This window comes from Poecilia reticulata, chromosome 2 (genome assembly GCF_904066995.2).
Source record: "Poecilia reticulata chromosome 2, P_reticulata-male-v2, whole genome shotgun sequence".
NCBI classification, from domain to species: Eukaryota; Metazoa; Chordata; class Actinopteri; order Cyprinodontiformes; family Poeciliidae; genus Poecilia; species Poecilia reticulata.
The window spans coordinates 6,147,480-6,161,545 of NC_088831.1; the positions used below are offsets into that span (position 1 = coordinate 6,147,480).

The 14,066-nt window shown below is 41.8% G+C and overlaps 2 protein-coding genes across 2 annotated transcripts; both read left to right on the forward strand.

Annotated features, from left to right (window-relative positions):
• Window positions 1-1,285: 1,285 nt before the first annotated feature.
• On the forward strand, window positions 1,286-8,834 carry LOC103474695 (ribose-phosphate pyrophosphokinase 2). Its single transcript, XM_008425835.3, has 7 exons — window positions 1,286-1,763; window positions 3,850-4,033; window positions 4,209-4,307; window positions 6,679-6,803; window positions 6,954-7,127; window positions 7,235-7,394; window positions 7,851-8,834. The coding sequence occupies exons 1-7, from the start codon at window positions 1,642-1,644 to the stop codon at window positions 7,941-7,943; spliced, it is 957 nt and encodes a 318-aa protein (XP_008424057.1). The 5' UTR covers window positions 1,286-1,641; the 3' UTR covers window positions 7,944-8,834.
• Window positions 8,835-9,791: 957 nt separating this feature from the next.
• On the forward strand, window positions 9,792-12,072 carry LOC103474715 (thymosin beta-12). Its single transcript, XM_008425873.2, has 3 exons — window positions 9,792-9,925; window positions 10,991-11,103; window positions 11,188-12,072. The coding sequence occupies exons 2-3, from the start codon at window positions 11,004-11,006 to the stop codon at window positions 11,214-11,216; spliced, it is 129 nt and encodes a 42-aa protein (XP_008424095.1). The 5' UTR covers window positions 9,792-9,925; window positions 10,991-11,003; the 3' UTR covers window positions 11,217-12,072.
• The last annotated feature ends 1,994 nt before the right edge of the window (window positions 12,073-14,066 follow it).

The following is a 14,066-nucleotide window of genomic DNA, read 5'->3' on the forward strand; positions in this document are numbered from 1 at the left end:
AACAGATACACTTTCCGTTATCTTGTTCCCAGTTTTGCTCAAAGTTCAAAATGCTGTTGGACAATCGATCCCTGACTTGGAATAACTCCATGTAGATCCTCTGCTTCTGATTTTTCTGTTGCATTTGATCTGATAACGTGACCAAAAAAAAAAGCTTCCCAGCACATGACAACTTAAAAAAAAAGACTCTCAGATGACTTCTCTTTGAGTGGAAAACCTAATTACAAAACAGTCTGGTGACTTTCCTCTAATGTTCTCCAGGAAAAGTTGCCTCTGCTCGGAAAAGTTGTTTCAGCTGATAAAAGAAGCAGTTATTTTTTTTTTTAAAGTTATCAAAAATAAAAATTAAAAAGGGCATTTTAGTAATGTAGAAAAAATCAATAAAAAAATGCAATGGCATCAAAATATAACAAAATCAGTGCTAACTTGTCAGTAAAAACATTTAGATCAATTTCAATCATTGTCACTAAGGAATGTATGGTAAGTTCTTTTAACATATAACGGATAGCACTGTTATAAAAAAATCAACATTTCAAATATTTTTGGGTACTACTCGTCAAATGGGATAGGACTTCACTTTGCTGTGCAAAAAAAATATAGGTCAAATTATTATTACTGCAGTTGTCACTTGATTGTACACACTAGGCAGCCATGTTGGATTTTGAGTTCTGGGCTTAAGAGAAATCTCCAACTTTTCTACTTTGATTTTCAGCTTCAAAGTACTTTCCAATATATATATTTCTTTCCATGTGAAATTTCACCTTTTAAGCCAAACCGGAATTTAGAGTTAAACAAATTAACCTTCTCTTTGCTTTGATGCTTTAACACACGCAGACATAGATTTTTGCAAACTGAAAAAAATATCTGTCTTATTGTACAACTGTTTTAAAATGTCTGTCATCACGGTGCAAGTTGGCAAATATGTTGATTACTTCCCTTGTTATAAAAAGGAAATAGTGTAATACAAAGAATTTATAAAATAATGTAATATTGAATTAAATTGTGAAGGGGATTTCAGCATTTTTATGATTACAAACATAATTGGTGAAAAGAAAACTGAACTGATAGACAATATTTCACAGAAGTATTTGGGGATGAAATGGTTCGTACAAAATGGAAGAAGAAAGGACGAAATGGCAACATGCAAGTACAAAGTGGGAGCTCACCTGTAATTATATAACACTTCTTACCATACATATATGGTCAACATTTATTTCAGTTCACATGCCGGCAATATAATGTTATTACCCCGATATATCTCGTTAATACCTAAAGTTAATGAGTAAGCGTGCTAATGTTATCTGTAAAATTAATTACAGACAGCGGCGTGAGTTAATTATATGTTACAAAGCTTGCCATATCATATATAGTAAACAATGACTGTGCGTGTATCAGTGACTCTCCGCACTATCCAATGAGAAGCGGGTTCTTCCTTTCTACATGCAAATACTGACCTCATATTTCCTCTCTGCCGTCTGTCCTCAGCGCTGCGACTGTGCCATGCTCAAGCTGCAACATTAGCACTCTTGACTTCCCCCCGTCTTCATCACCCTGCGGGGAGAGACCCCTCATTGCTTCCGCGATCTCCGTCGCCTTTTTGTTTTTAACCCGTCTGCAGCGGAATCCCTCATTTTTGTGGACATGCCTAACATCGTGCTTTTCAGCGGGAGCTCCCATCATGACCTGTCCCAGAAAGTGGCTGATCGGCTCGGACTGGAGCTCGGGAAGGTGATCACCAAGAAGTTTAGTAACCAGGAGACGTGGTGGGTCCGTGGTTTATTCAAACACTGTGTTTCCCTTTTTGTATTGGTCATTTTTGCATGTTAAAATCAAGCTGTTGGTCTCGTACGGTGCTCCATCACCGTTATCACGTGTGTGTAGCTTAGCTTCAAGGCTAACATGTAGCCTCATGTAAACACAGCAAGCTAATGCTAGTGTTCCCATACTCGGACAAAAGCCCATATTTAAGTGTCTTGTTATGTTTTTTTTACATGCTTGCAGTTCGAACGAAGCAGAAAGTCTGACTTTAGATTCTGAATAATAGTTATGCGTATTCGCTGCTTGCTGTGACAAGACTTTGTGTCTCATTTTTCACGGTCTTGCTAAAGTTATCATAGTTAGCTAAGAAGCTAACATTTGCAACTTGGGACACTGGACTCGATTTTTTTTGTGTACTAAATTGGACGTTACAATACGTTGCAATACCGTGTGGCCTTCTTCTGTTTAGCCTGACTGATATCTGTTGCATTATTTTTCATGTACTGTTGCACATATGTATGTAATTGTTGCTTTATATCGGGGGTTTTGTAATGTTCTATTTTATGCTTAGATTTTGGAGACAAAAATAACAATACAGGTTTACATCGTTAGCATAAAAAATAAATAATATAGGAAACGCCCATATTTATCACATGAAAACAGGTTTATGTTATTACAGTATTTAAAGTAGTTCCAACAATTTATTCAGTAGTTTAAGTGCACAATATGCAAATGTAAGTGTACTTTATTGATCCAAAAGGGAAATCAATATAATTTTAATTTAATTAAAAACAAAAAAAACAATTTAAAATACATTCAGTAAGTTAAGCTACTTAGCTTTTCTGTTATTTCATAATTAAACAAAATGTAAAAATAATTCATAAAAATTGGTGTACCTTACATTTTTTAGAAGTCATACATGCAGGAGCAAATATTTAACAGTTGTTGGGTTGCAGCCTCTCAGTCGTCGGGAGCAGACGCTGAAATTGTCACGTCAATCTCAGGCAGGCTCTGTCCAGTAACGTATGCAGTCGGTGATCATTCATTTCCAGTCATTTTTCCTGCGCTCGGATGTGATTGGGTTACGGTTCGGAGCGGATCAGAGAGCTCCCACCAGCTCCCTGCTGCATTGCCGCTCTGCGTCAGGGAGGTTAGTTACTCTCAACTCCGCTGTGGTCACATCACATCAACACAATCTGTGCTCACTAATTTCCAACCTTTCTGACCGGTGTGGTCTTTTACAGACGATTCTCTGCCCCCGGCTTTAACCCGTTTCTCTCAGCTCATGTGCGCTACTGGGAAGGATGACCTTTTTGGGCCTCATGCCCCTCCATCGTGGTGGTTTTCCCCACTGCAGCGTTCGTTTCAGCATGGACTTGTGGCAAACAAAGCAGTTTGAGTAGCCTTCTTTTGTTTGCAAGGGTCACTTGTTGTTTATTTTTGTTTTATGGTAAAAATAAGTTGCCGATGCTTTTCTGAAGCGGAGATGGGGAAGTTTTGTTGTGGCAAAGTGGGAAGGTGAAGTTAAATTCTGGAAGAAAACCCACACAAGATTTGAGTCTGAGTGTGTCAGAACGGCCTAGTCAAAGTTGCGAAACTTAAAATTTGATGCTGCTCTTAGACACACGCTGTGATTTATAATCTCACCCTCGTCAAAGGAGGTCAGAGCTTTTAACGATGCCTCAACCTTTTTATCTCTCTCTTTGTTTTAAGCTGGTAATGTTTCCACTAACGACTTGAAAAAAAGAAAAAACAATTCAGATAATCCAGAGTTAGCTTTCTCTCCAGGGAACTGGATCTGTTTGTGTGGCGCAAAGCACAACAACAAAGATTGCGCTGTTGCCTTCTCGCAGCTCCGCTCTGCTGCAGCGCCGGTCCGACCAGATGACCCCAAAGGTCAAGGACCAGAGTGGAGGGAGTTCCTGGAAATGATTTCTCATATTATTCCTCTGATTGCTTTTTGTTATACAGCTGGAATTTGTTCAACATTAATCTCCGGTTATGTGCCGCCGGCAACCCAAACAGCCTGGAACACAGCAATGCTGCTAATGTCATTATTTTTATTTTTTTACTCTACCCCTCCCCTGACAGCGTGGAAATCGGGGAGAGCGTGCGCGGCGAGGACGTCTACATCATCCAAAGCGGCTGCGGCGAAATCAACGACAACTTGATGGAGCTGCTGATCATGATCAACGCCTGCAAGATCGCCTCGTCGTCCCGCGTCACCGCCGTCATCCCCTGCTTCCCGTACGCCCGGCAGGACAAGAAGGACAAGGTCAGGCGAGCCGCAGAGCCCAGAGAGTTATTCCCCCTGCAGCGCCGAAGTGGCGACTCTCAAAAGAGGAAAAAAAAAAAGTCTTGCAGCATTTTCTGCACATGCCGGCACGCTTCAGAAGCACAGCGCGTCTGCACCGTTTCATCGTTTTGTTTTGTTTTTCTGTTTGATTCAGAGTCGAGCGCCTATATCGGCCAAGCTGGTCGCCAACATGCTGTCGGTGGCCGGCGCTGACCACATCATCACCATGGACCTCCACGCATCGCAGATCCAGGTGTGTGAGCTCAACCTGCCAGACGAACATGTGTAAAGACATAAAAAACACTCTAAATTTGACTTAAGTTTTATCTCGGTTTAAAGAGACTTCCAGACTTCTTCTTCTCCTTCTTGTCCTTCTTCTCCTTGTTCTTTACGTTTTTATAAGTGTTCACTCTTCACAAAATTTAAGGTCTAGAAACAAAAAAAGCTGACTTTGTTCTCAATTCTTGTTAAATACGTTTTATTTATATTCTAATTAAAAGAAAATATTTCAGATTATACATAGAAGAAATGCTAAATAAGTGATTGACAGGTCATTATGTAGAAAGGTGGGGTCAAAGGGCAGTGCATGTTGAAATAGATGGGTTGCAAATAGAATGGTTAGGGTTCAGCTGAACACTTGTTTAGACTTTCCAAAAGGAAAAAATATATATATATTTTAACTCCTGTCTTAGAAAATTTGTTTAGATTTTTAAATTCTACAATAATTTTACGGTTTATTTATTTATTTATTTATTTTTAGTAGGGTCAATAAATTTAAAAAATATTTTTACAGACAAAGATATCAGAAAACACATTGTTTGCAACTTAAAAAAAAAACTACGTTGTAAAAATAACATTCCTTTGTGGAAATGTTTTGCATGTTGCATTAAGAAACAGTGAAAACTGATAAAGTTAGCCTTTAAAAAAACAACAACTTTACATTTTAAAAAAATGGTCAATTCTTTAGCACATTTTTCCAAAGTTATTATGCTTGTGCAAACATCTGAGTCTTTTTTATATATCCGTATTTATAAAGATGCATAATATGGAAGACCAAATGTGCCACTATCAAATAAATAACTTATGCACATTTTTGTTTCATTTTAATAAATAACATTTTAATAAAAACAAAACTTTAATCATATTTATGCATCGTTTTGTGAAATATTTTGAACATTTGTTAATGAAACATATTGAAGCCACATAATTGTTTCATATTTCCAGTGCTTCAGTCTGTCATGACATAATTTCCAGCAGCCACAGTGCTGACCAATCACCTTATCTTCTGCACCGTTGGCCCCGCCCACTTATTTTAATGGGTGAGCTTCACAGATAAAATAAACTTATGATGTACCGTATTTTCCGCACTATAAGGCGCACCTTCAATGAATGGCCTATTTTATAACCTTTTTCATATATAAGAATAGACACTATATAGAATAGACACTACAGTTAGGGTTGCCACCCATACCGTATTGAACCTATACAAATGTGGATGTATACTAATAAAAAAGAGGTCCAGAGTACCTCATATAGTATGCTGCCCCAGTCATTGTTTCACTCACGGTGTTGGTGTTGCAATATTGTGCCCAACTGCTTTCTGGGTAACATAGACCAACCGACACGCTGCTGCCGCAGTCTCTGTCTCTCTTCCCCCCCGGCTTTAAATGTAAAGGGGCTGGTCCCTTGGCAACCCTAGTCGAAGCACCCCGGATGAATGTCTAAAGCCACTTTGTTTACATAAAGAATGTCAGCAAAACAGTCCGACTCTCCGGTCGGCGAGGAGAGCGTTCCGCGACTGGCCTGGGGCGTGGCCGGACGATGGTCGCCCTTCTCCGTTCGCGCACAGCATGTTCATGAAAAACGTGGTGCTAAATAACCTGCAGACCACCTGATTATCAGGTCGGTAGGTAGATAGGTCAGTCAAACTTTATTAACAAACCAGCGTTCTGACAACTATCCCAGCATGCACCTGCCCGCTTCTTCTTCTACGGGCGAAAATGAAGTCGCCGGCTGCTTACTGTAGTTGCTAGACCTGTTGTGGCTCAATATTGGTCCATATATAAGGTGCACCGGATTATAAGGTGCACTGTTGGCTTTTGAGAAAAATACGGTAAACTGGACTAATCCTGAAGTAAATATTTATACGGTAAAATAAACATGCCTTCAACATTCAATAAATACGCATTTTAATTAATTATTCTATATGATTATTAATTTCAATCATCCTAAAAACAATTCACACCAGATCTGGCAGAAAAGTTCACTGTCTGAGTTCCTGTTAAAGTCCCACTAATTTTATTTTTATTTATTTTAAATTAATAATTACTTCCTTACTCTGATCAGTTTTCTGTTGCTTTAAACTTGAATTATATATATATGACTGTAGATTTAGGTGAGTTTAGCCATCTGTTGTCTGTTTTAATTTTTTTTCCCTTGTTTAAAAGCGTTTAAATGTCTCTTGGCTCGCATTTAGTCGCCTAGGAAACAGTTCATGCATGCTTACTGAACTTTAAGAAGGTAGGAAGTCGAGGACTTATCAACTGAATGAATTCCTCAAAATTGTGAGGTTTTCTGAGCTCATAAGCCAAATATGTATTTATTTTTGTGTGTGTGTTCTGAAGGGATTCTTTGACATCGCCGTGGACAACCTGTACGCAGAGCCCGCCGTCCTGCAGTGGATCAAAGAAAACATTCCTGAGTGGAAGAATTGCATCATCGTGTCTCCAGACGCCGGCGGAGCAAAGCGGTGAGCAGATTTGATAAGATGCGTCGGGGGGTCAAAGGGCAGCGTTGCCGGGTCGGATAAGCCGGAGACGGTTTTGCTGCTCGTCGCGCAGGCACAGCCGATTAACAAACTCGGTTTGATTCTGTTTGGCTTTGGTTGTGTCTCGCGCAGCGTGACGTCCATCGCCGACCGCCTCAACGTGGACTTCGCCCTCATCCACAAAGAGAGGAAGAAGGCCAACGAAGTGGACCGCATGGTTCTGGTCGGGGACGTCAAGGACCGCGTGGCCATCCTGGTGGACGACATGGCCGACACGTGTGGCACCGTCTGCCACGCCGCCGACAAGTTGGTCCCCCCCTCTTCCCTCCCCACCCCATTCAGGTCCTCGAGGCGTTCGCCGCTTGCCCCGAGCGTCTCTCTCAAAGGCGCCGTGTTGGTTTGTCGTCCGTCAGGTTGATCGATGCCGGCGCCACCAAGGTCTACGCCATCCTCACGCACGGCATCTTCTCCGGCCCGGCCATCTCCCGCATCAACAGCGCGCCGTTTGAGGCCGTGGTGGTGACCAACACCATCCCACAGGAGGAGAAGATGAAGGCGTGCCCAAAGATACAGGTAGGCTTTTTACTTCTTTTTTTTTTCCTGCTAATTCTGAAGGTCACTTACTGATTCCCTCGACTTGAGTCAAAGGTTTTGGATTTCATTCCAGAAGTCTTCTGTTTTTGATGAACTTCTGCCCCAATCTTCCCCGTAGACTCGTTTGTAGTCTCCCTTCTTGCTTCTGAAACGTTGACTTTTTTTTGTCCTTAAATAACTTAGTAACTAAATTGGATAAACTGTATCATATAATGGTGAATTGAAACTGTCTTCTCGAGTTAATTTGTGTTGTTTTTATCTCCTAAGTTGGGCTGGAAAAGTTTGAAAACTTACCTTGAGGATTATTGAACTGTGCTTGAATGTCACTGAGAGTTGTTTTAGTTTTCGGAGCCTCAGTGAATGCACCGGAGGACGGAAGTGAAACTTTTACAAAGTGTTCTGCAGAACTGAGCTGGCTCCTGCGCTTCTCACCAGGTCATCGACATCTCCATGATCCTGGCCGAGGCGATCAGGAGGACCCACAACGGCGAATCGGTTTCGTATCTCTTCAGCCACGTGCCTCTGTGAGGAAGAACCACCCCGCCCTCCTCCTCCTCCACATCATCATCATCATTCTCCTCCCACGAGGCCTCTCTGGCTGGCACTTTCTGGCCGAACTGTCTCGCTCGTGTGACTCCCAAAACGGTCACACACACACACACACACACACACACACACACACACACACACACACACACACACACACACATCGTCAGTGACATTTCCACCCAGCAGACAAAGACCAAGTTTGTATTTATGACTTTCCTGTTAGTTCTAAGTTTCACTTCAACCAAGTGGTCCATCATGTCACATCTTATTTCTTTTTTTATTTTTTTTAAATTTCTTGCTGAATCCAGTTTCAGTCGTGCATTCCTCTCTGGCATGCGGCGCAAACATTTAAGAGTGTCTCCTAAGCTTTTTAACCCACTAACAGTCTGACTTGATTAGGGATTCAGATTATGTCATCAGTTTTTATTTTTATTATTATTATTATTTTTCATGAGCCACAATAAATGCAAGCTGCTGTCATGACGTTAGCATGACCTCTCCGATCTAATCCTTCTGATTGTACTAAAAAGTTCTAACTAACGCGAGGAGCCTGCGGCAGGCGTGTCGCCTGCTCTCTCAAAAAAAAGGTCATGAGAATCGATGGAGCCCAAAGCTTTTTTTTTTTATTTTTCTTTATTAAAATAGTGTTAAGAATCCGGGACCTGTTTGTTGTAAAGCGGCGTCGCTGCCACAGCTGTAACGGGTCACTTCTGTTGAGTAAAGGCAGGTTTCACAGTGTGCCTGAAAGTGGCTTGAAAGGTGATTTTTAAAAGAAAGAAATGTGCTGATCTTTTTTTTTTTTTTTTTTTTAAATGTACCACAGGAAAAGCTGTTTCTTTTAATAATAAAGCGCTGAAAATTGCAAACTGATCCCAACTGAGTCTGATTTTTCTCTTTTACGCCAGCAGTTAGCAGAAATAAATACTTGATTAAGTCTATGAAACATGAAAGAAATTGGGCTAATTCATTTTGTACCTGCGTGGAAGTGGAGTTTGAATACGTATTTTAAGCAAAGTGGCGGTAATGAAAGTGCAAAAACAAACAAATATGGACTGGTGTCTGCAAAATGTCAAAAAATGCAGGAAATGATCAAACTGGACAGAAAAAGCTGCATAACCTTTAATTAGTGGAACTGCAAAGATTTTTCCATATTTGATGAACATAAACCAATAAAATACACAACTGGAAATTATTTTAATTTAAGTTCCTTCTAGTTTATTGAAATTCCTCTTGAATATATGAAACCTACTTCTTATTAACATTGATCTGATAATTCTCACATAAAAGCTGCACTTTTTATTTTTAAAGCGCATTTGAGGAACATGCGTGTTCTGCCTGTATTTCTCTAAAGGATGTTTAGATGTATCAAGCACTAAAACTGCTTTAAGAAGGAATGTGGACTAATAACAATGCCACGGTTTCATTCATACATATATAATTGTGTGAATATATAAATAAATTGTTTTGGGGATAAACGTTTTGCTTAAACTTTCTTTATTCTGCAACCCCAACTACGACGGGTGTGAACAAAATTAGCGGAGATGTACGCCTCATCGCCACCAGGTGGCGCCCAGTATTCACAAATTAGTAGGAAGAAAGCTAAACGTCAGGAAGAGCACATTTTTAAGCACTTATATTTTGACACTAATACGTCACCTTAGTATTATGGATGACATCAAGTGCGCGTGTCTCGTGTGGAGCATTTTGGGTCACGTTTAAAATTTAAATCCACGTACTTTCATTCCTTTACCCTTTTGCTTCCCTTTTTGGAAATTTTGGAGAGCGTGTACTACCTCTGTCGTCCAGCGGGGGGCGACGGCGAGCGAATATCGGGGAGGAAAGCTGGTGATGTCAGACGTCATTAGCATATTTCTGAGTATATGAGAGGCTTGCGCAAAGACGCCAGCACTACTGCTGCAACCCGCCGAGCAGAGAAGTCTCATCAGTGAGCCAGCACATCGGTAAGCGCCTCTTCTCGGCTTGTTTCTCACATCTTTGTCCCCCTTATGAGGTTCCAGCAGCGTTTGTGGGGAACCAAGCAGTGGGATTAATGTTGGAATTTGATGAAGACGCAGAGGAAGGATTTTTTTTTTTTAGGCAATATACAAATGGATTAGGAAGGAAACTTATTTAATTGGCTTCACTTGTACATTTTAATTCGGTAAAAATAATTTGGCATGATGTAACATCAAAGCTTAATTCGTGCTTTGTCTTGTCTTTTCTTTGTTGCTCTGTGTGCGCGTGAGCTGCACGCGCTCAGTCCCGTTATCAACCCGCTGCTTTTATCTTGCGCAGCGGACTATTTCCCGTTTATAAATCCCTTTCCTCCCCCCCTAACTTTCTCTGTTAAAACCAAGACAGAAAGTGAAGCTGAAGTTTTGTTTCATTTAAGGGGAAGCTGAATGAAAATCTGGGCGGTGGTTCCCTCCGACTGCTACCCCGACGCCAGAAGTACGTGATTGGTGAATTTGCGGATGTTGCACAGCTGCCATCCGCGCTCAAATTGAACACCAAGCTTCTGAATTTAAATTGAATTCTAAATAAAAGGCATACATTCCCTGCTTTTCATTATACTCCCCATCAGTCCCCCCCAAAGTCTACGCAGCATGGGAACTCCCATTGTTATGTAAATGCCAGACTAAGACTGGCTTCGGTGTCATTGTGCGTCCCCACCCCCTCTTGGGTGCAACATCCCGGAGCTGTGTGCGCAGGGCAGCGGGGATGCATGCCGATGAAATCGGGCTCTGCTGTTCCTCAGGCGAACAAAAGGAGGCGGTCCATTGCGGTGCATATTACAAGGAGCGAGCTGAGAAAGTGATATTTGTTGGCTGAGATTTTTTTTTTTGGAGGCAACGCCCTTTTTTTTCCCTCCCCCTCTTCCTGATAAAAAACAAGACCGCATGCTTGGGCGGATTTTTAAAATGCGTCATTAATATCCAACAAGCTCCTTTTTCACCTCCTTCAGGTTTCTTGCACGTGCTGTAAATTAACTCCATATTTTTCTTTTTTTACTCCTCTTCTCGTAGACCAACTGCAACAATGAGTGACAAGCCCGACATCTCAGAGGTGACCAGCTTCGACAAGTCCAAGCTGAAGAAGACGGAGACGCAGGAGAAGAACCCCCTGCCTACAAAAGAGAGTAAGCCCTAGCTTTGGACTCTTGATTTCTAGGATTTACTGCCAGTAAAGGTTTACTAACTCTCCTTATTTTTGTCTTTGACAGCCATTGAACAGGAGAAGCAAGCATCATGAAGCCCCTCCCTTCCCGTCATGCACTGTACACCCCCTTCTCCTCCTGCATTGCCTTGTTTTCAGTCACTTCTTTTAGCTGTATAACTCTGTAACCGAAATTATGAATCGACGACTATAACCAAGCTGCACAGCCATGTGGACGGATGATGCCGTTGTCAGCCTCATCCCCCTACCTGGTTCCCACCTTCGTGCTCCGTTCTGTTGGCCTGTAACAGAGGAGGAGGGGGCTCTGATCTGGTTCAAACGCCACCAAGACTGCCGATGCTGGCCTATAGGTTGAGAGACGGTGGGGCGTGGTCTGCGCTCCAGGAGGCTCATCGTCGCACCTTCACCACCACCACCACCTTCACCACCACCACCCAGCATCCCGTGTGGCTGCTTTTGCGCCAAAGCTGAGGCGTCAGGCTCTTTTTGTCTTTTTCGTCTTCTAATTTTCGGAAATGCACAACTTTGTTCGTACGCTGGCCAAAATGTAAATGCCCAAAAATTGATACTGTCACAACCTTTTTTTTTTTTTTTTTTTTTTTGTATGTATACACGGATTAAAAATAACGGATTCCATCTTGATCTAGGAGAAGCTCAAATGGACCTATCTTGCGGTCCGATTGTAACACACTTGGGCCCTCTTTGTTTTTCTGAGCGATTCAGGGAAGCGCTTGTGTTGCAACCTCCCTGAGTCGTCTCTGTTGAGGAAACTGTTTGGGTAACTGGTTCTGTGTTTGCTTTGAACTGTTAATCAAACTTCTTTTGGAGTTTTGTAAATTTCCCAGCAGTCATGTTACTCTGCCACAAACCATTGCCAGAAAATGGAAAACCGTGAAATGTTGTAATAAAAAGAATTTGTTACTAAAATGAACTCTTGACTGCTCATTCTGGCTACGTCACACCCTCGAGAGTGTGCTCCCTGCATTGTCAAAATGCTTGCATGACTTTCAAATTTCCTGCTAAATGATTAGCTTGAGTAAACATCTGCAAAGCCTGCCTTGTTTCCTGTGATCAAGAAAATTGACTGCTCCAAACAGTCTTGTGACTAAATGCTACTCCAGTGCTAACGAAGCTGAACCAAAGTCCAATCCTCAAGGGCTAGCATTTTTGCAATTGCAGAGTTATCCCTTCAACACTTGAACCAAATGTCTGCAATACCTCGGTTTTGTCGAGGCCTTGCAACAAGCATTCATTTGCTTTTGGTGTCACCCAAAACCTGGCCTTAAACCAACTCTGTATTGAGCACCTGTTGGCCTGGTGGTTATATCCTGGCCTGACCCAGAATTGCAGGGTGTCTCCTGCAGGGGATTAACTCTGCCTTTGTCCAAAATTAGCCACTTGCTACAAGGTCTAATGACATTAGCATGGTATTGCTTTAAGACAATTGTCTCAAAATTCAATGTCCTGCAACTTTCAGATGTCTCTGCTTCAGCACACCTGGTTCCAATATTAGCTCATTAGTGGAGCTTGACTGCATGCCAGTGAAGCAGTTTAGTCATTTGATTCAAATTTGTAAGACGAGGGTCTCTGGCCTTCAAGGACTGCAGGTTGAGACCACTGCTTTAAGAGGTATTTGTACATCTGAAGGGAGTTACTGGGTGTTTTAACAGGACTGAGCAAATTGTTTTGTAATGACACTTCCAATACCATCAAGGATATCTTGGTATTGAAGTCAAAATCTCACAAATGTACACAATAGCTTCAATCCCTTCAACTACATTTGATCTTGGAAAAACCAGCTAGTCAACGAATCTTGGTGTAAGTGGATTACTGTTAAATCAGATGCTCCTAATGAGGCATTAATCTCACTGGGGGAGGGAAGAGCGGCGTAGCCGTGCAGGTCAGTGGGGAAGTGGCGAAGGGACGAGGCGGCCGGCTCCACGCTCCCAGATGGGATTAGCACCTCCCCTCTCCTCAGTCTTCCAGAGAAAGTGGATTTCAAAGGGGGGAGCAGCTGATAGGGTGGAGCAGCCGCAGGGAGGTGGTGGTTGGGGGAAGGGGGTGGGGGGTCAGATGTGTCAGCACTGAGCTGATCCCCACGCGTGTCCTGCCTGGTAACCCATAGCAACAGCTGCTGCTGAGTCACTGCCTTGCTGGGGTTGGGCGGTCGGATGCTCGGTCTCCCCGGCGAGCATCAAACCTGTCCAGCTGGTCGCGTTTCGAACACCCGGGAGATTATGAATGTTTTGTCTATATTTAGATGCATTTGTCCATCTGGCCCCTCCAGCATTGTTTCTCCAGTGAAGGCATTTCTTTGTTACTGGCATGATTTATCAACGGTCACTGAGAGGAAGTCTCCCACTAATGCAGCTCCATTACCAGGCAGCTAATGGATGTAGCGTCTTTGTCTTTCAGCTCTTTTAAGGCGGAAGCGGACACTGAAAATACTTTCTTTTGACCACAAATGTGTCATTTTGTCCTAAAGAAGGGAACTTTTTTTTTCTTCTTTTTTTGCTGGTTAAACTAAAATATTCCAACATCTGCTGGATTGAATCACTTAGAAAGGACATGCTTAGAAATATATTTTCATGTCAGTATCTCAAGATACATTATTTATCTCCTTATCCTGAGGTGATGGATCTATTTATGTTGTTAAAGCTAGAAAATATTTCAAAATAAGAGCTCAGAGATGAGACAGTTAACCCCAAAGCAGGCAATTATTTCAAGATTACTAGAAAACAAACAAACTCTTATGTAAAAATATTGGCATAAATTAAGTTTTATTCCAAGATAGCTTTATGGAAATACATTTTAAAGCAAGATTGCCTTCTTCTGTCTAAAATATAGAGATTAACAAATCGTTATCTTTAGATGTTTATCTTTGACCTGTAAGGTCAACTTTAAATTGCGACTGCTAAGCTAGCA